The sequence below is a fragment of the Hippocampus zosterae genome, chromosome 4 (genome assembly GCF_025434085.1).
Source record: "Hippocampus zosterae strain Florida chromosome 4, ASM2543408v3, whole genome shotgun sequence".
NCBI classification, from domain to species: Eukaryota; Metazoa; Chordata; class Actinopteri; order Syngnathiformes; family Syngnathidae; genus Hippocampus; species Hippocampus zosterae.
In genome coordinates, this window is record NC_067454.1 from 10,269,545 (window position 1) to 10,296,364 (window position 26,820).

The following is a 26,820-nucleotide window of genomic DNA, read 5'->3' on the forward strand; positions in this document are numbered from 1 at the left end:
AAAAATGAGGCAAAAAAAACGTCAGCTCTTGTTTCATGTGTTTCCGTTAGTATCGTACTGAATTTATAATAGCGTGGGGAGCAACCAGCGACTTCAAACAAGATGGTTGTTTGCCATAGTGAAGCAAAAACACAATACTTTGTTAACCTTTGTCATTGAAGCCAAATGCTTTGTGGGATGTGCCGACAATTTGGGAGTTAGTGTACATCACTGGATGATGTTCACATTCAGAAAGGAGTCAAAAACGGCTTTGTTTCATCATTTGTTTCATCATTTGTACGTGTCATTACAATGTACGTGCTCACCAAAATGAGGTAAAACTGTTAGCTTTATTTCATTATTTGTTTCGCTTCATTTCCTATCTTTATTATGGGATGGCTCGTGATTAGGGAGTTCATACGATGCTTGCTTGCTGGAGGGGGGCGCAGTGTGAGCTTAACTCTACTTACTCATGGCATCTTGAACATGCGGCATATGGACAAAAGTAATGTCACACCTGGGCAGGTCATTGAGAGTGCTGAAAATACAGTTGCACCAGTTTCTCTGGAAAAACTGTCCACATCTTGACATGTGTCTGCGGAAATTTTGAGAGTGCATGTTCTTCCACACCAAAAACATTCAAGTGCGCTTTCACGGACCTTGCTCTGCAAGAACAGAAACATTGGAAGCATACACCGAATATTTAGTATGACCATGGAAGAGCGTGAGGTGTCCTATTATATTTTCCACATCTTGGGCTATTCCTACCGCTGCATACATAACAGAATCGACGATGTTGTCACACTCGCCTAATTTGAGGAGCAAAACACAATAGTCACAGGCGACAGTATTTCCATTTGTCCAGTCGAAGACACTGCAGGCTAAGGCTGAAGCAACACAAAACAGGTTTCTTTGGTTGGTGTGGTGATGAAAGTAGCAGTACAGTAAACAGGACTTATCTGAGCCTCTATTGCAAGTCCATTCAAAGTCTCTGCAGCACATTAAACATTAAAAAAAAGCATAAAAACCTTCAACTAACGCAAAATGCTGCACTTATACTCACCTGTGCACATTGCAATGTCAGATGAGTTGGTGTCCAGTATTGCACATTGAGAAGTCAAACACTTGACTAGCAAGACCAGCTTTAGCTCACATCGGCCTATTACACAAGATGTTTGTATATTACACTGTATCCGTGAGCATTATTTAACTCCTAGTTTATTTAAATTAAAAAAAAGAACAATTTTATTCATCTAAAATCTTCATCAAAAGTCTTTGGATGGTAAACGTTGATGACAAAACGTACACAAAGAATACCAATATTCATATCAGCCAAAATGACTTGAACAGTAGTGCTACATTTATTAATATCCCTTAACATCCCTAATTCCATTCGTTATATGGAGGGTTTTTAGTGCCAAAAATAAAATCGATTAATAATTCAAATGAAACGTAATTACTACATTACTTTTTATAAACTACGGTAAATTTCATATATAAATACATACTGTACATACGGTACATGTCATTATGTACATATACTCTATACATATAAGCTAGCAAGCTAAAGATATCGCTAGCTAGGTAGGTAGATAGCTAGCTAGATAGATTGATATATGTAGCTAGCTAGATATAGATAGATGTATTTGTGTGTGTGTAATTTATATATGTACAGTATATACATAACTAAAGCAGCTGGAGTTATTTCAGATGAAAGTTGTTTCCCTTTCATTTTGCATGAATCTATGTTGACTAATTTAAACCACCTTATATTTATTTATTTTGCATTTGTGTTCATTCCACCATGGCACTAAAAAACCCTCCATGCCGCTACACCCAAAGTTGTATGAAATAAATCAGACTTTAATTTCTATTATCAAAATACCCTTCATCTCACACTTTTCTCACCCTCAACATCATCCTCATTGTTTGCTTGAAATGCGAACACAGCATTACTTAGATTGGTTTCCGCATCATTGTCACATAGTTGTCATCTACGATGATATCCTGACATACACAGCACTTACTGGCCACAACATTAGGTACACTTACACAATCTGAGGAGCTCCAGTACAAGAGCTATAACAAAAAATGAAGAATAGAATGTTGGGTTTTGATTGAAACTGTCAGAGAGGCATTTTTGAAAGAGTCAATCCAAAGTGATCATTCTTATCTATTTAGACGGTCACTTTTTAAAATATAATTTCACTGATAAATCACATTTCGTGTTAACAAAAATTTGTTAAATGAATTTTGGGATATAAGTCAAGTCAAGTCAATGAAATCTATCCCTGCCACAGTGGCAGATGCAATTAAAGAGGGAGATCCTACACAGGGAAATCCGTGGCTCGTGACTTGGGAAAAGGATGGCCATCTTTTTTTTCCTTTTTCTTCCCAATGTTTACTTGCTGATAAGGAGCCCTCCCATCCATCTAAGTTTACAGGCGAACCAGCGCCGCAGCGGGCAGAAGTATTCAAAGTGGAACTGCTGGAATTCTGGTGTTGTGCGGATGTCTCTCAGGAAGGCGATGTCCAGATCGGACTCTGTCAGCACGATTAGGAGCAACAGGAGGGCGAAGAGAAGTCCAATGGTGACCAGGAAAAGGCGCAGAACACTCAGGATGAACTTGTGCAGCTCCTCCGCGTCACTAGGGGGCGACGGTCGGCTTTTAAGCACCCGCGGAGCTTTTCTTCCGGCTCTTTTGTGGGTTGCCTCCAGCGACGCACCACCCTCATCCTCATCGACACTGCAGGGGGCGCCATTGAGGTTCATCTCCAGCCCACGTTCTGCCACGGGCGTAGGGAGGACGCTGTCCGAAGGGCTGTAGGCCTCGTCGGAGATGACCGCGGACACACTCGCCTCACCGCCGTCCACCCTGTGGCCTTGGGAGGGCAGGAAGGAGTCACCGTGGGAGACGGAGCGCACCGGCGTGGAGTGGGCGCTGTCGCGAAGAGACTCCAGACCTGACAAGAAATAGGACAAAAAAGCTGGTGCATGAAAAAGTGATACACCAAATAATTTAGGGAAACTATTTTAAAATTTGATTTTTAAAAAAAAGTTGCATTGAAATTTGAACTAAACTTAGAGAAAGCAAATAATTTAGTCATTAAATTATTTCAAAAGCAGGTTATCTAAATATTTTGATTTGTTTAAAAACAATAACAAAAACAGATTACATTGAATAACAAGGCAGAAAATATTCAAGAATTAAAAATATCTATTTTAGATAAACTAATCCTTTTATTTTAAAAGGAATTTTAAAAAAATGATTATTTGGACGATAAACCATTTAAAATACAGAACTAATTAAACTAAGTATTTTGAAAAATAACAAAATTAATTAAAAAAATGATTTTATATAAATCAAACTGATTATTTAAAACAACCATTTTAAAAACCAGATTATTTCTAACTGCTAAATAAATGTGATTGGACCGGTTATCTTAATGTCCCAAATAAATGAAATTATTTTAGGAACAGATACTGAAAATTGAACGTATTTCAAAAATCATTACAGTGGTTGCAGTTCTTCAAAAGTCGACTTATATTTTAGATCAGTTTAAATATTCCTAAGAGTAGATCGTTTTAAAAACAAATAATTTCAATTTACAAAATTCATGAAACTACTTTTAAAACAGGTTTAATTTATTCATTCATTCATTCATTCATCTTCCGTACCGCTTGATCCTCACTAGGGTCGCGGGGGGTGCCGGAGCCCATCCCAGCCGTCTCCGGGCAGTAGGCGGGGGACACCCTGAATCGGTTGCCAGCCAATCGCAGGGCACACAGAAACAAACAACCATTCGCACTCACACTCACACCTAGGGACAATTTAGAGTGTTCAATCAGCCTGCCACGCATGTTTTTGGAATGTGGGAGGAAACCGGAGCACCCGGAGAAAACCCACGCAGGCCCGGGGAGAACATGCAAACTCCAGGTTTAATTTAAAACAATCATATTTTGGGAACAGAACGTTTTCGACACAACAAAAATACCAAATTAATTTTGAAGCACGGCCAAGTACATACGATTATTTACTCAAATTAATTTTGAAAATGTAATCAAAACACATAAAACAGTTAAAAATTCATGAAATTTTTCATGTTTGACACTAGCATCAGCGCAAACTTTAATGTTCAGAATTGCATGTAGTGTTTGTACATGCTTTGCCACACGCAAAAATGATACAATGCAATTAAAAATTTCTGAGATGAAGCAGGAGCTCTTGCACAAAAATATAGAATGTGATGATTGTTACTTACGGCCCCCATTAGGGAGCTCATTCACCCACCTAACAGATTGTTCTTGTCTGCTCTGTGTACATTTGAATAATCTAATGATCTGTGTAGCACTGGGACCAATAAATCTTGCATAGCAATATATGTGTTGGGTTGATTCTCATTCGGGGTGAGGAAACTCTCCATTAGCTTTTAAAGGTTTTCAGAACGCAATCGATGACCTCATGCATTAAAGATTCGCTGTGCAAATCAGAGCCCAACATCCCAAAATGAAACTCGTATTAATGATATCACCAGAAACATTTAGGAACCAAGAGATGATCTCCAAGTGGCTCAGAAAAAGCCATCTTGAAGTTACCTGGACAGCCATTTGGGGGTACAGCTAGTCGGAGAGAAGCCTCGGACCTCTGTTCTGGTGCAGGCCCTTCGGTGAGGGAGGGGAAGAGTGGAAGGGCTCCCAGAGCCTTGCCAAGCAGTCGAGGTCCCAGAGATAAAACGCGCACCTTCGTGTCGCGATAGCAGTGGTTGACCATGCGCAAGTGAACGTTCACCGTGGTCTCGATGCGGATCAGACACTTGACCATGGTTCAAGGTGAGCGATATGAACTTGAGAGTTCCAGCTGACTCCGTCTCGCCTTCTCAAAGTTCCCGTGATTGCGGCTAAGGATCTAAGCGACCATTTACTCGTGTTCTCCCTACCAGGTTAAGAGCCACAGCATGACTGACAGACTTATGGAAAAGTTAAGGCCCGGGAATGTGGTCCACTTAAAGCCCTGATCTTTCCACTCCCGCCGACATCCTTCTCCTGTTGGCTATGACACATTCGGCTCGGCCCTCTCACGATAGGAGCTATATTTGGACAGTGATTATTACCAGTGAGAATTCCAGCGCGACATGACAAAACCCCAGACAGAGATCAGATTCAGTTCAAGGTCAGGTCCTGATCAGGGCAAAACAGTGGTGCAGATGGTGAAGTTTGACTAAAGGGGACATACTATGGACAGCTGACGGATGGCTTGTTTGCTAATAGTTGGGGACGGCAGCGCCTGCCCAACCATCAAGTGTGAAATTAAACAACAAAGTAAATTTTGTTACATACCTATCCGGACAAAAAAAAAAAAAGTCAGTTTAAAGTTCACTGTTAAATTCGTCACTGGTGGCTATTCATTTGCGGTCTGGTTGTGGAGGCGTGAACAGAGTCTTCAAGTCTCCGGAAATCTCCATTGTAAATAGCACAGCCACCTTATGCAGCATATACAGTATGTAGTTGCATATATGCTTGTATCTATATTTCATATTTTATATTGCATTCTGTACAGGGTACAGTTCATTTTTCTTAAACTTTGCGCATGCAATACTTCATTTTTCTTTTGTGTGTGTGTGTATGTGTGTTTGCTTGCATGTTTTTTACCCTCCATGATGGAGATATGCACCGCTCTCCGTCGTGTCCTAGGCACGCTCGTCAAACGAGGGCCGTGCGTGATGGACGGACAGCTCCTGCTTGGCACCATGCCCGCCCTGAACAAATATAACATATGGAAACACACTCGTATCTTAAAAAAAAAAAAGAAAAATTCCCAACAGTTGGTGTGTGGTGGTTAATTTGTAGGAATTCTGACCTGTGGATCTCAGGTGGGTCCCTTTTAATTTTGGCACTTTGTTCCATCACCTCCTTTGCAACTTTTCCACTGAGAAAACATTGGTGCCACATTATTGTCATATTCACACTGGACGGCTGCGTGCATGTTATCGACTACGATACATACAGAAAAAAGCATTTATGGTACCTATATCTAAAGCGACTACCCTTGAAGAAGAGATTGCTACTGGACACTGTACGCACTTGGCTGGATTTCTCCAACCTGATTGATAAAACAAATGCGACAGTTTATTCAGCCACGAGGACATGAAATATATATATTGGACAGTTTGTAACAGTTTTTAGTTTCTAACTTGTAGAAGGCTTGATTCTCCACGCCACACTTCCACAAGTGCTTGCAGGCCTCAGGTGTTGGCGCGAAGTAGGTCAATATGATCTTTTGATCCTAAAACACACACACACACACACACAGTACTTTATTCATTCATTCATCTTCCAAGCCGCTTGATCCTCACTAGGGTCGCGGGGGGTGCTGGAGCCTATCCCAGCTGTCTTCGGGCAGTAGGCAGGGGACACCCTGAATCGGTTGCCAGCCAATCGCAGGGCACACAGAAACGAACAACCATTCACACTCACACTCACACCTAGGGACAATTTAGAGTGTTCAATCAGCCTGCCACGCATGATTTTGGAATGTGGGAGGAAACCGGAGCACCCGGAGAAGACCCACGCAGGCCCGGGGAGAACATGCAAACTCCACACAGGGAGGCCGGAGCTGGAATCGAACCCGGTACCTCTGCACTGTGAAGCCGACGTGCTAACCACTGGACTACCGGGCCAGCTAGTACTTTAAAACATTGATTTTTTATTACTTCAGTCGCTGTTGGCCAGTGTACATGCAAGTGACTGTATGATGCAATAATGCTCGGTTGTGGCGAATCAAATCCATTTTGAGCGACCTAACATCCAGAAAGCTTGTTTCGGTAGTCGGAGTCAAAAACCCTCTAAACTGGTCTTCTTTAAATTTCAAAAAATATATTGATTTGTGCGGCCCGGTCGTCCAGTGGTTAGCGCGTCGACCTCACAGTGCAGAGATATCGGGTTCAATTCCAGCTCTGGCTTCACTGTGTGGAGTTTGCATGTTCTCCCCGGGCCTGTGTGGGTTTTCTCCGGGTACTCTGGTTTCCTACCACATTCCAAAAACATGCATGGCAGGCTGATTGAACACTCTAAATTGTCCCTACGTGTGAGTGTGAGCGTGGATGTTTGTTAGTCTGTGCAACCGGTTCAGGGTGTCCCCCGCCTACTTCCCGAAGACAGCTGGGATAGGCTACCGGAATACACCCCCGAGACCCTTGTGAGGATAAGCGGTTTGGAAAATGGATAGATGGATGGATATTGATTTGTGCTTGATATGCGTACGTCCTGTAGTTCAACCATCGTCATTAATTTGAATCCTGTGTACAGTACCTCCGTCTGATTTGCATATATATGGAATGTCTTGGCTTCGAATTTCAGCTTGGTCACCTCATCCCTGCCAAGACAATGAGCATGACACATGAAAACATCCGAAGCTGTCAGGGGGTAGTTGGTATTTAATCTCCGTCCACTGTTGTGCAATAGCGGCGCTCACCAGGTCAGGATATGAATTCTCCTGTTGCCTTGCAGCACAGTGAATCCGAATGGGGTGAAGGCCAGGAAAGCTGGATTCCCAGACACGTCCTGACACCAAAACAAGAAAAAACAAACAATTTATCATCAATAGATAATAATAAATCTGTCTCGGTTAAAAGATCAACCTGTTGTTGGGTCATAATCAGTCGACACATTCAGATGACACATTGCCTGATGAATAACATTAAGCTGCTGCGTACTTTGCATGGATGCGGGTCCACGCCGTACGTCTCCAACATCTGAGCCTTCTGGAGGAAGTTGAGCTCTGACGTTTCAGGGCTTTGGCCTCTGCAAAAAAAACAACAACGACAACAACAACAATGAACCACCTCTGTCAGTCACTTTGTCATGTATCACAAACATGGTGTTAATATTTATGGAATTAAAGCAGAGGACCAACAGCCAAATCAGAAGAAGTATTAACCCTTTCATGGCCCCTGTAACTTGATAACATGATAGGCTGTCCACTGTAGTAACCCCCGAAAGGGTTAAAATGGGTTTTCGCCAGCATAAGTAAACTGTGCTGCCAGTGTTATAACCAATAAATGAAAATGACTACGATGATATCGAAAATATGATCTTTTTATGTCTGTTTTTCAAAATTATTATTATTATTATGATTTTGTATAGTACTGTCCTAAAAGTGTTCACAGTATTATCAGCCTACTGGCTCACAGTTCTGAGGTTTGAGATTTGAATTTTATTCCTCCTGTGTGCATGTTTCTATATGGCCCCCCTAGCAGGTACTCTCTCTTCCTTTCACATCCCAAAACATGCATGTTAGGCTCATTCACACGGGAGTGAATGTCTTTGTCTCGACAGCATTGATCTTAATTCTCATTGAAATTGTCCAACTTTCATAATTTTTAAGATTCTCAGCCAAATGAAGGTTTCCATATTCTTCAGCCCTTTGCAGGCCTCTTTTGTACACACGCAGCTGTACGAGGGTGCTGATTCAGTGTGTGTCCAGTTCAGTGAGACGATCTGTCTCTAACCCGATGCATCATCCGTAAAGGTTGACAAGCAAAGGCACGGCGTGATGACAGGGTTAAAATTAACATAAGGGTGACGGCTGCTGCTTTAACCTTCTCCGTATATCATCTCTGAAAGATTGGCAGGCGGCACGCACACTGCACATTGGCTGCCAAAATATCAGAGAGTCAACTTACCTCAGCTCCGTCTTGTGGATGTCGGCAATCCGCCTCTCCAACTTCTCCGAATGCTTGGGGAAGAACTGAAATTTTGAGCTGTAGCCTTCGGGGTGCTTTCCGGGGTCGTAGTCACCGATTTCAGCTGGACAATGGCGACGAGTGAACAAAACATGGAAGCATGGAAGATAAAAACTCAATCGCTATTCGAATAAGTATACAGTATTGTGCTCCCCTGCATATTCTTGACTTGCTCAGAGAATATTATTTGGGAAACTATCGCCCGTTATTTGCTGTTTCATGCCAAGGGCTGTCTAAGATAAGTATTTCTTTGGCACCACCTTGTGGCTTCTTGGTGCCAGGGAACTATGTCGGAGCCAGAGGAGGAACTTCATTTAGGCCTTAGCCTCCTATTCCTGCTGTCAGTCTTCCCTAATGTATTGAGCAGCTAGCAAACACCTTGAAATGTTCATGATAGTCCCCAACTCCTGGGCCGCGGACCGATACCGGTTCGCACAGAAAGAATAGGTAGCATACATTATTTCCGTTTCATTTATTTTGCACTCTGAAGGATATTTTATTTTGAAAAATTACCGGATTCTCTGTTGCATCCGTCAACAATATGCTACTCTTGACGCAGGTCAAGGCGTGCTTCTCTGTCATGTGATAGGTTACCGCTAAAATGAAACCCAGGAATGAGCAAAATGAGTAAAAAACAGACATCTTTGGAAAGTTTCTTTGGGAAGGGGAAAAGGCCCAATCAGGAGACAGAAGAGGAGGCTACGACTTTCAAGAAATAGAAGGCCCCATTTAATAGACAGTATCAGGAGTCCTACTTAAAATATGGATTTATCTCATCGGGAGATTCACACGCACCAAGCCTACTCTGTATAATAAGCGGCGATGGTGAGTCGTATTTTTCATGCACTTTGTATCTTATTTTAAAGGCAGGTTTAAACATTACCATCGCGACCAGTGAGTGTTGCAGATAATTAGGGCGTTCCTCATGTCATGATTCGTGTTTATTAGTATGTTTAGAAAATACCACAGTATCATGCATATCATATGAAAATATTGTCTGACATTAAACCGGTCCGTGGGACAAAAAAGGTTAGGGACCGCTGGACTCCAACACCCAATCGCTGTACGTTTATTTTGTTTTGTTTTCCCGTAGTTAACTCTTGTTTATGCTTGTTGGACTCCTAGTTTGAATTAATTTGCATGATTAATGCCATTATGTGTTACCTTGTAAGATATACGCAGCCAAGAGAGCGGCGTCTGAGGTTTTGCACAACAGGCGGCCATGGTAGAGGTCCCTCTTCACCTGCAGGAAGACCAGATATCTGCAGCGTGGAAGAAAACAGGTTGGGGTTGTTATTTAGCATGTATAGATTGCCTCCCTTTTACTGACTGACTGCACTGAACCCCCCCCCCCCCTCCATCTGTGGTTGTTTTGAAAGTGCTCGAGAGTAGATTTAAATTGAGAGTTTGAAAGACAACTGTTACCCTTCCAGTCAGGTGTCTTGAATGAGTTCATATCTTTCATTTCTTTAGTTTCAATTTCCAGTTGTATGAAAGAGACAAAAAGTGTCTTTTTAATTAACTTTAGTTTGATTTAATTTGATTATATTGAACCTATCTTCTACTTACACTGTAGGTTGTATTACAGTTAAAAAGTGATTAGTTTTACGGTTTCTTTCTATAATCAAATTACGTTTCAAAAAGTAATGGATGGTCACAGTTTGACAGATTGTGTTCCACTATCATCGGTGTGAACTTGGAGGTCGACCAGCTGCGGTGTCTGAGCTCGTCCTTTGATGTTCCACATTTGAACATGCGGTTCACACTGAGTTTGCATTCCATGTTTGAGGGTTAATCTAAAACCAGAATGAACTTGCCAATAATGCAAAATGTGATGCAGCTTCACTCAGCTGTCCAATGGGAGACTGTTCATTAAACCGTGCCTCTCTCGGTGCAGTGAGGTCATAAAAGGTGCATATATTAAGTCTTTTGACTTGACAGAGTGCTACTTTCCTTTAATTATTTTTGCAGGCTTTTATTGGTGTCACTAAAGTCAATTCGAGTGGGCGAGCTGCTCTCCCTTGTTGGCTCTGTCAAAGCAGAACCAAGCTGTGAGTATTGTGTGAGATTTATTTGTGAGCAGACTGTGGTGGTGCTGGTGTTGGGGGATGTGGGGGGGGATTTGATTTAGAGAGGGACGGCATGAGCTCAGAGACTGTGTGCATCATTTGTTAAATTGTCAGGTAGGCTTCACACAGTGCAACAGTGGAACAGAGACATCGGCTGCTGCTGTAGACAAACGTATTGGGACGAGAGAGAGACGGCAGACGTGAGAGAGGACAGGCATGCGGGGGAGAAGTCCGCCAATGAGTGAAGGGTGGGCGTGTAAATCGACGCTAAAGGGACGCCCGAAGCAGGTACCAACACCTGTATAGAGTGTGGCTATGTGCATTGTTGCAAAACAACTTCGGTTTTGGTTTCTAAGAACCCCCAAAAATAAATTCTATAAAGAGACACGCCTACGAAGCTCAGTTCAAACTTCAAGCCATCGGTTATGCTTTTGGCATGCGTGCCCATCTCACAGCAGCGGTGAAAAACCAAGTCAAGCAAATGAACTCTGAGCTTGCCGTTATTCCTGGAGGCTTGACTAAAGAACTCCAACCGCTGGACATCGGCATCAACCGGGCGTTCAAAGTAAAGTTGCGAACAGGCGTTCAAAGTAAAGTTGCGAACGGCATGGGAACAATGGATGATCGATGGCAAACACAACTTTACAAAGAGTGAGAGGCAGCGCTGGACGAGTTACGCCACAATTTGCAAACGGATTGTGGCTGCTTGGACGAACGTGTTTGCACTGTTGTTCGAGTTTTTGGCAAAGCCGGCATCATTTCTGTGGAGCCACATGGCAATGAGAGTGACTCTGACAACGAGAGGGAACGCGGCGTTTTTTATGGATTACCGGTACTTGCACAATTGTTCAATTCTGATACAGAGGATGAGGACTTTGATGGGTTTCTGGGTGATGATTGATCGAAAAACGTGAGTACATTGTACGATGGCTAAATAAAATACAACGGAACTCAGTTTTGCTTCTGTTGCCTTTTTAAAAACGTGTTTTTAGCTTGTATCTGTATGTCTTGGCATGCTACCGTATGCTTCAAGCTAATGTGTTGTTAGCGTGCGCGCATGCATGCCGTATGTTTAAGCTGGCGTATGTTTTACCACTATAAAACTACAGTGTGTTTTGTCTATGTGTAACATACAGAAATAGCACCCATTAATGAGACTGCGCCCAACCATACGGTGCGCCGAATGGTCGTGAAAATGCGGTATATATATATAATGTTGACAATGACAGTGCTGCTGACACCTACTGTAGTGGATGTGTAATTACAGTACATTCTAAAAGACATATTTTCTGAGTTGACCCCCAACATCTCAGCGCACCCTAGGATGCCAGCCCTACTATTTGAGAAGGACTGAATGAACCCAACGTGCATGCTTTCCGCCATGTCGCTGTCCTTTATCTAAAAATTCTCATGTGCTCTGATCATTTAATGAATTTAATTAGAAGTCTGAAGGCACTGGCCTTTTATCATCCTTGTGGGTGCAGTTAGCTCAATCCAAAGGTGCTTGCGACAAATGAAACAGCCCAGCATGAGCCACAATCATAGTTTCATCGAAAGTAAATGTACATCCTCGAGGCGCTGTAACTGCAGCAGCGAGAAAACACGTCACGATAATAAGTCGTTACTCACCCACAACGTATTATAAAAGTGAATTTAAATGGAGTTGAGCAAAGCTCCACTGCAAGATGGAGCCAGCGAGGCGTTAACATGTCACCTCATTCTGGTTCAAATGTGCATTCGTATGAGAAAACAGCGAGCAGGCATGCGAAGAAGACGCTGCCATCTCGTCATGTCCTACCTGGTGATTTCTTCCCGCAGGGCAGCAGGGTCAGGCGGGTAGAACTTGACACGCAAGCACATGGTGAAAGGAGGCTGAGCTGGGAAGTCAACATGGCGCATACGCTTGACTTTTGGCATAGTCATTGTTTTTGTCACTTTGACAGACATTGGTTCGAGGGTTAGTATTGCACCACACTTGAATCATAGTATGATGGCAATAGGAGGAAAAGCAACAGAATAAATTGTAAATTTATAACTGTTTTATTTTCACCCAAATTTATCCAGGGAGGGCAAATGAGAACAATTTTCTCATTTGAAATGGCGACCTGTGAGTAAAAAAACAAAAAAAAGACAAATGTAATACTACACAAACGAAATTAATATATGGGCAGGGAGGAGGGTGGAAAAAATGTTTGTTTCCACAATTAAATCAATCAATGTTTTTCAGGAAAAAAAATATATTTCAGAAAAAAGTAATTTTCTGACAAAAATAATGCTGAAATAGAGTAACTTTTCACGTCCATTTAATGATAAAAAAATATTTTTTGCAACAAATAACTTTTAAAAAATCTAATATGAGAAAAAGGGTACTGTGATATTAATTGTACAAGAAAATAATGTTAAAATATACATATACAATTCTATTTTTGTTCTTAAAAAAATGACATTTGCAAAAAAGAATCAGTACCTATACATAAATTGCAAAACACTAATAACGCTGCAAAAAAGGGTTTTGGTTCTACAAGATAGTATGTGAAAATGCTTTGCGGAAACATCATAATTTTGTGGCAAAAATAATATCTAACAAATGTTCATTGTAGAAACAAGAGGTTGGACTACTGTGATGAAAACAAAAAAACCTGCCAAATATAGCATATGATTTTTGGGTGGAGGAAATAGAGGAAACTCATAATTTTTCATTAATTTAACCAGGAAAAAAAATTAATGGGGGCAAAAAAAAAGTTTCCCAGAAATGTGAGACAGACATTTAAAATTGAAAACCAATGCATTTTTTCTGTCAAAGTGAAACTTTGAATACACAATCATGACAAATTTTGTTCTTTTTCTGTGTCCCCAATTTTCTCCTTCATCATTTCTGAAAGAATGAAAGTGACACATCGTTTGTCAAATACTCACTTTTCATTTGTTTGGCAATGGACTTTGAAAACTCCAACCAGTGCTGCAAGGAAGAAAGGAAAGTCAAATGGAGACTATTAGGCTGCTCTCCTTTCATTCGGCACTGTGATTGCTCAGCAAGTAAACACGCTGACATAGAATCAATGACAAGAATAGCACTTTCGAGTCACTCTGGTACACCCCACACCTCTCTGAAAGGAGTCCCTGTGCCAGCCGGCCACACAGCTGCGAGTCCAAAAAAAATATGAGTAAGGCACTAATGACTTTGACTTAGACTCGTCATATTTAACTCTTTCCTTTTTTCAGGAGCTCATTTTATATTCAAAGCGACCACATTGTTAAGTTGAACAGACATCGGATTTGTCTAAGAGAGCAAAAGGTCAAAAACTCGACGCACAAAATGGGAGGAATATTGGGCTTTTTGAGTGACATTTCAGGAAAAAAAACACTGAACTTGACCTCCTCTAAAGGCACATGTCCAGCTGTTGAATGTTTCAGTACGCTTCACACAGCTCGCTGTTTTCGAACAAGGACCTTCACGGCAAATTATATCATATTTGGTATCATGATATCATTCACTTCCCACCCCCCATATCCAATGATATTCACGTCGATGCATTTCTGTGACTCTTCTAGTATCTCTTTGTATAACCGCAACTTGCTGATGACACTGACACTATGCTCAGTGGCCACATGAAAAGTTCAAATACAAAAGCAGACATCTCCACCTTTGGTGAATTTTGTTCTTTTTTTTTTCCTTTCCAGTATCATGCTTTGTTAATTAGTGAGACTAATCCCAACACAGCAAAGGGAGCGACAAGTCACATTGACAATTCATTATCTTCTTCTGTTTCTCTGTGTCTTTTTTCGCATTGTTTTTTTTCTCATTTTATTTGATTAAACGGAGGCAACAGAGATGCGAGATGTCAAATTGTGACCGGCATGAGGGCTGTTCAAATTGTAATTTTAATTGAAGCGCATGTTTTATTTGCTCCACAGCTGGATTTAACACCTGTTGTGAATTTTGTCATTCAGCGCCTTGTTAGAAATTCAGCAGTTGTACATGTACATTGAAAAAAAAAGCTAAAATTAAATTCCCCTGTCTTATCACTCCAAATCTCAACATCCTTACCTTTTTGTGACATGTATAATTAGCATTTTCGCTGTCATTGCTCTGATAGTCACACACACACACACATATACTGTATATATATATATATATAACACACACACACACACACACATAAATATTAGCATCTTTATTATTCACCCTCTGCTTGTCCAGGTCCACATATCTGATGCCGAAGTAGTCTTTCTCCAGCAGGTTAAGGTGGTGACAGATGAGGTCAAACAGGTACTGCCCCTTCGCATCCCTCTACAAGAGAGAGAGAGAGCAACACACACAATTTCTTCTACGTAGACACTGGCTATTACTGGCTATTAAAGGCAACATTATATGGAGAATTTAGTTTTGAATGGCTTGTATGTAAATCAGTGGTTCTTCACCTGGGTTCGATCGAACCATAAGGGTTCGGTGAATCGGTCTCAGGGGCTCGATGGAGCCTCTGCCAGGGAGGTTAAGACACACCCGACTCAACATGTCAATTAGTTATGACACGCCGGCTGCAGATGATCACATGACATTGCTTGTCCTATCAGTGCTGCGGGAAATTTAGTTCGCTCGGTCGTCAACGTGTGACCGTTGTGATAGTACGTCGTACAATTTTAAAAAGGTATACTTATCCCTTGAATTTTATTTACTTTTTTCTGTTTTATAAGAAATGTGTTTTCTAATATCTTGAATTTGTAAAAAATATATACATTTCTTTTTCCACGAATGAAGGATTTGGTGAATGGGCATATTAACTGCTTGGGTTCAGTACCTCTAAGAAGGTTAAGAACCACTGATGTAAATATTTGGGACTCTGAAGGCCCAAGTGTGAAATGAGACAACCAAATAATTTTTTTAATCTGGCTGTTTCTCAAAGTGCATCTGAGCTGTCCCTCAGATTTTTTCCAAATTATGATGTACCAATTTGACATAACTGCCCCAAAACCGTGCAGCTGCCCCATGAGTGGAAAAACATATTCACAAGTCATACCTCATCAACAGAACTAATAAAAGGACATACACCTGCAACACAATGTTTATAAAACACATGGACAGGTAATTTTGATTTGATTCTGCTCGGTATTTTGTTTTTGGAAAAGGGAGAAAATGGCCACCAGACAATGTTTAAATATTTCACCACTCTCAAGGGAGGATTATGAGGGCAATCAAATATTCATATTGAAGCGGCAGCCATCTGCGATGCCTCGGCTGCAACAATACCAAATAGATAGGACAAAATAGGTGTGGATAAAGGTGCCAGGAAAAGGGAAAAGGATGCACTGGAACCGCATTCTTTGGCTCTTTGGCATTTATTTATGATTGACCTCATGTTGGAGATATTCACTGTTTGTGCCAAATCTTGTTAAAGTAGACGGTTGTCTGAAATGTTTATTTAATATGTAGAAGTGGTTGAAAGTCATGTAATGTCTTACGAAGACTAAAATACATCGACATCCAGTCAACCTTTGCCTCAATACAGTACTTTGAATTGAAATGATTATTTATGATTCTGCAATCCATCCTTCCCGCTGATTTTGGATCGTGAGATTTGCTGATGTCAACTTGCTAGTGAAGCTTGACGCCATTTCAAAGTTGGATGTCTGTGCTACTTTCAAGGACTACCGGTATCTCCCTCGAGAACTTAATTTAGATTGTGATGACAAAGGGCCATTTGGGCTTTCGACGTTGCTCTCACCTCCCCTCCGACGCATCTTTCCACTTTTTTTTTTCTCTCAAGATGCGCTCTTGTGGAGCAGAGCTTGACTGCAAACTACATCGAAGGGCGAAGGCCACTCTGTCAGCGGATCTCTTTGTCATTCTCACAGCATCCTTATTCACGGGGACAGACCTGCTGACTCGCCCAGCAGCAAAAATAGACGCGCGCATACATATACACACACACACACACACACACACACACACACACACTAAGTTGTAATAGTTCTTGTTGTCAACAAAACTCCTGATCCACAGCATTTTCACTGCATTAAATCTCCTTCAGCATCTGCTGTTTACATTTGGCACCGCCACACTCTACAGTTCATCATCACTGCTGCTGCATGTTTCCTCCTGAGGGCTACAATTATACTGTGTGTGTGTGTGTGTGTGTGTGTGTGTGTGTGTGTGTGTGTGTGAGAGAGAGAGAGAGAGAGAGAGAGAGAGAGAGAGAGAGAGAGAGAGAGAGAGAGAGAGAGAGAGAAAATCTTTGTTCCCAATGGCTGTAAATAAAACAACAGTTATGACCCTATTCGGTTAATTGGCCACGGCGACCGACAAAAAAATATGCCTCAAAAGTCATGACAAAAAATAGACAGTTTAAATCATGATATATTAAACCGGAACAATCAGAGGCAGGAAAATGTCTCCAATAAATATAGAACAATTTGGTACTGCGTTTTTATTACAGCCATAAAGAAAAAGCCATAAAGAAAAAGATGAAATAAACGAGAATTGTTAGGCCAAATGCTTTGTTGTTGCTTTTTGGTTTGTTTTGTTTTGTTTTGTTTTGTTTTGTTTTGTTTTGTTTTGTTTTGTTTTGTTTTGTTTTGTTTTGTTTTGTTTTGTTTTGGGGGGTTTTGCTGTTACACCCCAGCGCCATTCTCGCCACCCGGTCAGGTCTCACACCAGATTAATTATTGAGAGGGGTTCAATAACAGCTTGGGAAACACCACATCAATAAATGATGCTGTCAATAGTTTTAAGCTGTGCAAGATGGAAATTGCAGGAACATAACAAATGATCCTTTCTTAAAGAGGCTTCTTGTACTTCTTGTACTTTTGGCTCCTTGGCAAGATTACTCTCAAGTTCTTTTCACTCTCCTCTTAGTGCTATACTGTCAGTCGTTGCAGTTCCCTTTGTGCCGTTATGTCCCAGAATCACTTTGTATTTGGCCGACAATAAAACGCCATCTCTTCACTTGCTTCCTGCCAATAATTTTTAACGTTATTTATTTATTTTGCATTTGTGTGAAGCTGCAATTTCTCCAACCCATTGTAACACACTCACTCCCGTCTAACACTTGAAATCGCCAATTCGACTTAAGCTGTTGTTGTCTCTCATCTCTATACCTCACTCGCTCACCCTGTCTTGTTTTCTCTCTCGACCTGCTCATCTCAAACCAACCAGTCGGGGCAGACGGTCACCACCCCCCAGACCAATGGGTCTTGTTCAAGGTTTGCAAAGTACCATCAGATAACTTGTGCAGTGAATCGGTACCATGTAAATAACAGTCACTTGACTTAAATTGTGTACTTAAAGTCATTTTGGTTGATTCTTCAATTAAATTAAGATGGTGAGCTTTCCTATTGATCAAAATGGGGAAAAATAACATTGTGAGGGTAACCCCAATGCTAACTCAACAACAACCCTGTTACCCACACTGTCATTTTCAATAAAGGGATGGAAATTAAGACATTGTTATATGATTCATTGACAAAATAATTTACATATTAATCAAGTATGAAAATAATTGGTAGTTATCTACTCTGGAGTTTCACCTGAACTTTAGTGATGACAGATAACAGGTCAGTATGTGAATGACTTGATGAATACTTCGATTTGCTTCGGAAAATGCTCGCTTCCGTAAAAGGAACCTCATTAAGAAATGAGGGCACCCTTAATTGGATCCGCTAATCTGTGCCAAAAATCTGGAACACTCCACCACTTCATGAGAATCCTTCAACAATCAAATAAGTATTTGTTTGCATCACTGTCAGTTCTTAATCTAAACATTTCGGATTAATTGATGGTTTGGAATATAGTCAATTGTGTGGAATTGATTTTGGATGACAAATTAATTTGCTCAGTACGACACTGAATAGAGAGAGGTGTCAAGATCATGAGCTGTGGAAAAAGGATGTACGGCCAAAACAGTCGAGTGGAATATCTGTTTAAGAATGACATGACACAACCTTTTCATAGAAGGGCCTTGACTTCAGCCCCATTAAAGCAACCTCTGGCAAGCATTTGTACCACAACGGCATTGAGCTGTGACAGCACAAACACGGTTTTGCCCTGTGAAAAGTGCGAACCGCCGATGCCGTTACCCTGACGGAGCATCCCACTGGGTTAAACGCATTACTGATCGCAGCCCGTAATGGCGCCTGGCGCCCTGCATTTGCATCCTGACGACAAGTATTTTCCGAAGGGCGGTGTGAAGTTTCAGATCCGAAACGCTGCGCTCAGGTTTAAGGTGATCTTTTTTTCATCAGCCAGTGCCAATTGATATGCGCACTCCCACGGATGTAATCTCACACAATGCTTCCTCCTCGTGATATTTCATTCTCAGTGCGCCTTTCCAAGTGGCTGCATGAATGGTTTTGTAAATGGAATTGCAGAGAAGTTTACCCCCCCCCCCCCCCCCCCTCCACCTGATGCGTTAATGTCGACGAGGACATGGGAGAGAAGCACACAGTGAAATATGTCAGACCGGACAGACCGTCGTAACAACTTTGCAGATGTTCACTCAATGATAATCACATTATCTTCATACATATATATATATATGACAAATAATTGTTTGTGTTATATAGTTTTTTTTTTTGCCATGTCGCGGGCCGCTGAAAAATGAATTGAGTGCCGCATATGGCCCCCGGGCCGTAGTTTGTACACCACTGATCTACAGTCTGTTTGTAATGCAAAACAATCCACCACAAGCATTAATTTAACCCTTTCATGCACCCTGCAACCCGATAACATGATAAGATGTACACTGTTGTAAGCGCTGTTGTCCCTGAAAGGTTGAGCGTTTGAAAGTTGCCTGATGTTCAAATTACCGGAAATAAACTACAATTGAATGTCTTTTTAGCATTCTTAGCAAAGAATAGTTTCAAAATTTGAACTATCATCTAGGTTTTCAGTTGTCAGTTAGAATTAAGAAAAAAAAAGAAAAACAATCAAACTAACCCTTTTTTCTCTCTATTTTCATAGGAAAAAGTTCGGACACTCCTGACCTAGAATAATGAGTTGTCACATAATTTTTCTTTGTCAAAATCTTCACTCCAACTAGTTTTGTCACGCTACAATCCCCGACATGAGCATCATCTATCTTTAGTGACAATCCAACACATCTTACTGGATAAAAGTCTCATTTCATCACATCAATATATTCAGCCTGCAAGGTCGTATTAGTGAAACTCTCCTTGAGCGTGCTCTCTGTTACCGTTTTGTCAAAATAAAGAAATGCTTCACATCATCCAAAAACAAAATCTGTCTTCTGTGGTCTGTAAAGCCTTATTCAACCTCTCATGCTTTGTTCTGTCCCACAGGAGAATGAATGCCTGTTGGTTTGAGTACCCGATTCCCTCGACCTAATTCAAGTCAGCAAAGGCCTTCGTGATGGGATGTCTAGAATGGCCCACTGCACACAAACTGCCTCGCTTGGATATGAATATGGACGTTTCCGTGAGTCTGATGAGCTGGGCTGATAAGTGACAGCAAAGTCTCAAGTGCACTCGTGAATATCAAAAACATGAAATGCAATTTTGAATCTTCGCAGGTGATGTGGGGCTGTCTCGTCCAGTAGCGCCCGAGGCCGAACAGCAGCCAGTGACATGATTAACGTTGCCGCAACATTCAAACACAGTGGCGGAGACAATTAGTTGCACAGATTCACCGAGCCCCCGGGAGCGCAAACGCAAGTGCTTCTTATTCCTGTCACGCGACAACGGTGCTCGCACACAACCCTCGCTGGTGGAAAGATGTATTCTGCATAATTTTTTTTTGTTTCAAAACTTGACCGAGTTTGTAATTTTTGTTTGCATATCCGGCGTCACGATGTACCCCTTCGGATCGCAAAGCAATTGAAAGTCACTCAAGAGGCTCTCTCCGATGGTCGCGCCGCAGGCAAGTAGTGCACTCCAGTTTGCCTCAATTGAAATTCCGCACACTCTCCAGAATTCTCAGCTATCGGTTAATTGACCACGCTGATCATCCCGAGGACTGATTGTCCAACACAAAACATCACGTAGTATAAAATTATTTTAACAACTCTGAAAGTGACCGCTTCCGTTTCAGAAGGATTAATGAGACTAGACTAGACTGTCATGAATGTTTTTATCTGTCAGGCTGTGGTGGTTTTGAAGTGTGACCTAGAAAACGCAACAACGCGTTATGTTGAGTTTCCCCCGAGGAGAGGAAGGAACTGACAAAGGGAGTCTGTTTCGGCATTTGTGCAAAGTCAGATGAGATTCTAAAGCCAATGACTAATTAATGAGCTGACTCATTTATATATGTGACCGGGGAGAGCGCCGCAATGTCGCATGAGCAAGTAGCTTTTGTAACGGCATCGGCTGAAAACTGGAAACTGACATGCTTGGATCATTGGGGACCTAATTGGGAAGCCCTAATTGGCTTGAGATGTGTGATCATGATCCATTTTCCCAGTCGATGAGGAGTGAGGGATGACACGACATTGTTGAGAGCAGACAATTTGTATTATATATGAAATATACTTTAAAAAGTATACTTGAGTATAAGTATAAAAAGTCTACTAAATTGGAAACAATTCATTTTAAAGGTACAATGGTCCCTCGCTACTTGGTGGTTCAATTCTCGTGGTTTCAATGCATCGCGGACTTTTCAAAAGTATTCATAAAAAAAAAATTATATCGCGAAAATGCCGCAAAAGGTCTGCAAAAGTCAGCAAAAACAGCAGCGAGTCACATAGAGCAACATATACAGTACTACATGCATATTTCGGTCTCCATTAATTGCGATAAGTGAGGCATCACTATTTAATATAAGTGTGTGTCTGTATTAAGGGTGTGGAAAATAATCGATATTAATCGATACATCGATGCGCACGTCCGCGATCCGAGTGCATCGGCTCATTCACTGGGTACGACGCGATTGACGGGTGAAATCGCGAATCATCACGATGCATTGATGGGTATCGGTGAAATCGCGATTCATCACGATGCATTGATGGGTATTGGTAAAATCCGATTCAATCGCCGTTTTATTCATGTTAAACGTCACATACCTGCCCTTTCCTAGGCGCAATGAATGCACCATCATTGCTTTGCGTTTTGTGTTGAATACGGACGGTAGCCGTGCGTCACATACAGTCCAGTACACAACGAGCGAAACATTATGGAAGTTAGCGCACGCAGCAGCAAGGAAACTACTATATTTAATGCAGCCGCAACATTCAAATCTTATGTTTGGAAATACTACGGCTTCGAAAAGAACGACGGAAAGCTTGATAAAACCTCCGTAATTTGCAAGGAATGTCGCACTATGAAGCCATACAACGGCAGCACCACAAATATGCAGACCCACTTAAACCGATGGCACCAGATCACCGACAAGTTTCCCTCCCGCTTCCCCGCCCAGTTCCTCGCCGGACACCGGAGAAACTCTTGGTAAACCAGGTCAGGATCAGAAAAAAATTGCCTCTTATTTTGTGAGTCCCCTTGCAACTCACTGTGACCGCGCAATGGCTATAACTAAGGCCACTGCTTATTTCATATGCAAAGACCTCCAGCCTTAGCGTGGTGGACAACGAGGGTTTCAGACAGCTCGTGCACGTTTTGGAACCCAGGTATAAAATACCAGACAGGTCTGTGTTCACTTACAAACATATTCCCGATGTGTACAACAAAGTGAGAAGTGAGATTACTGTGTCGCTGAACAGTGCGCAAAGAGTTGCACTTACAGTGGATGGGTGGACATCTTGCGCTATAGATTCATATATTATATATATATTATTATTATATTTCATATAAGACACTCAGTGAGAATAGTCTGTTTGTGTTTACACTATAGCAACAGCTGTGAGTCTCAGGTGCCAAATTGTTTACATTTTCTTTGCACAAAACCCAATTGTGAAAGGGCTTAAATAAGTTGTTTTACAAGTTCTACTCTTTATAAGGAATAAAGTGGTATCCTTTTTGTAATACCATACTGAATTCCATCTTTTTAAAAGCTTTTTTTCTTTGCTTATTTGCATCATGTTTAATTGCACAATATCGCAACAAATTGCATTGTATCGTATCGGATCGCATTGATTTGAACTTAATGTGTATCGAATCGTATCGCATCGTGACGACGGTGAATCGTATCGCATCGTATCGCCAGAAAATTCCATGTATCGTTTAAGTATCGCATCGCTGGCAGTGGATCGTGATGTGTATCGAATCGTCTTCAGTGCTGAGATTCACATCCCTAGTCTGTATACTTTTCAGTCCAAGCTAAGTATATATAAACATACTTCTGTGAAGTTTATCAAATTAAAAAAGTACACTTAAGTGTGCTGCCTCCAATTTCGTATCATAAAAGTTTACGAATAGTATACTTGAATAAATTACTTTTTGCTAAGGGAAAGCCAGGAAAAACGAGTGTCACGCCAGGGGGTGAAGGGGTAGCTCGCCAGCAAGCTCCTTCACGTAAATGACATTGACCATACCAACATGTCCCGCTTTTCCAAAGACGAACTTCCCCGCCACAATTCCTGAGCACACATCGAGATCTTTACGATTTTACTCTCCCTTCTGACATCAATGCAAAAAGCCATAGAACAGCAACTGGCTTGTGTTCTGCAGACCAACCAGAACATTCCCCGCTTATGTTTAGGGCAGGGGCCGATCACCATCAGGGTACGCCTGTGGAGACGCACTTGCATATGAGTTATATTTTTTCAGACATCCCAGATGGCCTTCGTCAGACTTCATAAAAACTGAAACATCCTCGCCAAATATTTGATAGCTATTCAATTCATGGCGTTTAATTCCAGCTAAGTGCATGACACCGCATCTACTTTCCATCAGTCCATACACACCTTTCCCCCCACATCCTCTCTTCCTCCTTCCCTCATCTCAATGCGACCATCATCCAGCATGCGCATTATAGCTCGTCATCGGTGAAGGCACTCAGGAATCAGCATGATGTTCAGCCAGGCAGCAAGGTCACCGTGACCTCTAGTGAAGCGGAAAGTGCTTTGCGGGAGGAGACGCTCCTCGCATCTGGGTCAGTCAGGGATTCAGGGGGTCCGTTTTAGAAATGGTTAAAACATCATGCGCATTGAACCCTTTCATGCACAAATAATGATAACCTGATAACCTGAGAGGCCGCTGTCCCTGAAAGGGTTAAACAAGCTAGGTGAGTTGTTTTTCGGAATCCACCCTTCACAAGTGCCCCTTCTTACTCTCCAAAGGGCCATTAGCCCCAATTTAAAAAGTGCCAAATGCTTTAAGAACCCGCCATCCCAGAGGCTGCCGCTGAACTGGGCCACAAGAAACCGACAAGGGACATTCGCCGCTCCATCTAATAAGAGTTCAGAGTGAGGTGATTAGCATGCACGCCGGCATGCACGCCGGCATGCACGCGCGTGCCAGCGCGTGTGTCCTTGTGGCTGCCGCAGAGCTTGAGCAAAGAAGCAGCCTGACGACAGCAGCTGGACAGTAGTGATGCAATAATCTTGTTACCATGGAGACCTGAGGTCTCCCCCCCCCCCAAAAAAGAAAAAAAATCCAAGGGCAGTGGAAAGTCACTGTGCTTGGCTGGCTGGCTGGGACGGTGGGCTGAGATGAGACGCAGCCATTGGCATCAAAATGCTCGACAAGCTGCTTTTCCACCGCACCGTCACATGCCAAATGTATTTTTCATATCATAAATTACATGCACAGTACAAAACTAAACAGATTGTAGTCAGACGTTTGGAAAGAGCATTGAATGCCTTGTATATATATTATGTATTATTTGTGTTGTGGGCGTTTGTTTGCTCATTTATGTGTCCTATTACCTCAAGTGTTGGGTGACTTTGATCTGGTTCCGCTAAGCAGCTCGTCCAGCATGAACTCACAAAATTGCACTAAAATACGCCTTTAACTCATTCACTCCCAAAGACGTTTTTAAACGTCTTTTGAGACTTGCTCCAGAATTGGCTGGTACTGAATGAGTTAATTAGGATTTCCATCAAAAGATTTCCTGCCCCTTTGCAAGCTTGAAATACTGTACATGTAAGCGCCGAAAATTCGATGCAATGGATGTTTTTTTACGAAAGAGTGGTTAACTGACCGTATAACGATTGTGGATGTCGAAATGTTACGTCAAATTCAGAGCAGTGAATGAAAGTTTTTCTAATGACTGGTACATATTATTTCAACGAGTATTATTTCCCTATTTCATCGATTGTTTCACCCTCCATTCTATTTTTTTCCCCAAACTTCATTTCCTACCCAGTTTGATCATCGCGCCGCCATCCGTGTATAGATAAGCGCGCCTTTGACAGATCTAATTGAAATCCATCTCAATGAAATCTCCAAATCTCCCGGCTTCACTGCCTTCTGCGCAGTGTGCTGGTTAAGGTGAAGAATCTCCAGCAGCTTTTTTATGTCGATTTCCTGCAAGTATATCGGTCATTAGCATGCGGTGCACCTCTGAAGTGTGTTGGAGAAAAAAAATCAAATAAAATAGACAAGAGGAACAAAGAACTCCCGCTGGAAAGCTCCTCTTCCTCCTGTTCATTTACAGACACCTCACATAGAAAAACGTGCACATGTATGAGATGCGCAAATGAAAGGATGACGACCACGGTTGGCTACTACAGGAAAGACGATGGGTGGCTTATCGAGGAAGACTGCTTAATATTCCATGCACATATATTTTGCTCCACTATAGCAAGAGTTTAAAAATAGACTGCGGTGCACTGAGCTAATGGGACTGGGGTTCGGGAGGGAGAGGGGGTAGATTGGACCGGAAAGTGAGCCGAATGGGTTTGACCTTGGATAGTTCAAATCCTGACGTGGAAAGATTTGCGTCTATAAGTCATTACTAAATTGTAATTGAAGCAAACCTGGTTGGAAACTGCCAAGAATGCAGAACAAAGAGATTCAAATCTCATGAGACTTGGGAGAATTTGGGGGGGGGGGGTTGTTTTGATTTTTTTTAGTTTGAGCTCATTTTCCTGCAAACCAGATTGTTGTGGTTTTGCATGGTTGAAGACCCAAGTGCAAGGAAACAGAAAGGCAGGATAAGAGGATTCTACACTAATCATTTACTTTCCAAAATCCCCCCAAAATGGAAAACAAAAAGCATGGAAATATCCATCCATCCATTAATTTTTCCGATCCGCTTATTGTCACAAGGGTGCCGGGGGGTGCTGGAGCCTATCCCAGCCATCTTCGGGCAGTAGGCTGGGGACACCCTGAACTGGTTGACAGCCAATCGCAGGGCACACAGTGACGAACAACCATCCACGCTCACACTCACACCTCGGGACAATTTAGTGTGTTCAATCAGCCTTGTGTGTCTCCGGGTGACATCGTTAGTGCATTTGCATTTTGTCACATTCGCAGCTTAATTAGACGTTTACGGCATAATGTTCCTTTTTCTCCTAACTTCCACTGTGTCCGCACACACACACACACACACAGGCACACACACACACATACACACATGTACACTTTCGCACTCAGTGCAGAATAGATCCTGCATTCGTCTTGTGGGATTTTCCGAATGAGGACTTAATTTTGGGATTCCAACACCACAAGAGTAATGAACAGTACATCATAAAAACACAAAGAAGATGGTTACAATATCTCAGTAAGCAGTACAATACAATACAATCACAATCCTGATTTATATAGCGCTGTCACAACAGCTGCAACTGTAACAAACCGCTTATGAAAACAATTAATATAAAGTTGAATAATAAACAACAGTAGTAGTCATATACGTCTTTCTTCACAGAGGATAGAGAATATATGCCTCAGAGTGTCGCTATATTATCTGTCTACATCTGTTGCTTACTATTTCTGTTCAACTCTACATTGCTTAAAGAGTTATAAAAGTACCATACTGATACCATTCGTTACCCCATCCATGGTATTTTGCTGTTCTCAAGGCATGCATTCCAGGGTCAAATGGTCATCATCAGAGACCTTTGAATACCTCAACATTGCTGATATTAATCTACAAAAACAATGAAACTGCCAATTTTGATGATGAAGACAAAATGTGATGCATCAAGAGCATTGCAAGAGCAGTACGCACACATAGTCC

At 41.8% G+C, this 26,820-nt stretch overlaps 1 protein-coding gene and 1 long non-coding RNA gene across 2 annotated transcripts in view; one reads left to right on the plus strand and one right to left on the minus strand.

Annotated features, from left to right (window-relative positions):
* Positions 1-716: 716 nt before the first annotated feature.
* Positions 717-26,820, minus strand: part of LOC127599153 (FERM domain-containing protein 5-like) — a 31,057-nt gene continuing 4,953 nt past the window's right edge. Inside the window, exons 2-14 of the mRNA XM_052062867.1 lie at positions 14,977-15,081; positions 13,707-13,749; positions 12,589-12,667; positions 9,886-9,983; positions 8,662-8,785; positions 7,693-7,780; positions 7,452-7,540; positions 7,289-7,352; positions 6,172-6,263; positions 6,006-6,080; positions 5,838-5,906; positions 5,630-5,736; positions 717-2,943 (exon numbers count right to left, since the gene is read on the minus strand). Of these exons, the coding sequence (XP_051918827.1) occupies positions 2,381-2,943; positions 5,630-5,736; positions 5,838-5,906; positions 6,006-6,080; positions 6,172-6,263; positions 7,289-7,352; positions 7,452-7,540; positions 7,693-7,780; positions 8,662-8,785; positions 9,886-9,983; positions 12,589-12,667; positions 13,707-13,749; positions 14,977-15,081 (1,596 nt within the window). The 3' untranslated portion in view covers positions 717-2,380. The remainder of the gene's footprint in view (positions 2,944-5,629; positions 5,737-5,837; positions 5,907-6,005; positions 6,081-6,171; positions 6,264-7,288; positions 7,353-7,451; positions 7,541-7,692; positions 7,781-8,661; positions 8,786-9,885; positions 9,984-12,588; positions 12,668-13,706; positions 13,750-14,976; positions 15,082-26,820) is intronic.
* Positions 2,834-4,359, plus strand: LOC127599217 (uncharacterized). The gene is made up of 2 exons (XR_007962028.1): positions 2,834-3,618; positions 3,918-4,359. It is a non-coding gene; the product is annotated as an uncharacterized LOC127599217 (long non-coding RNA).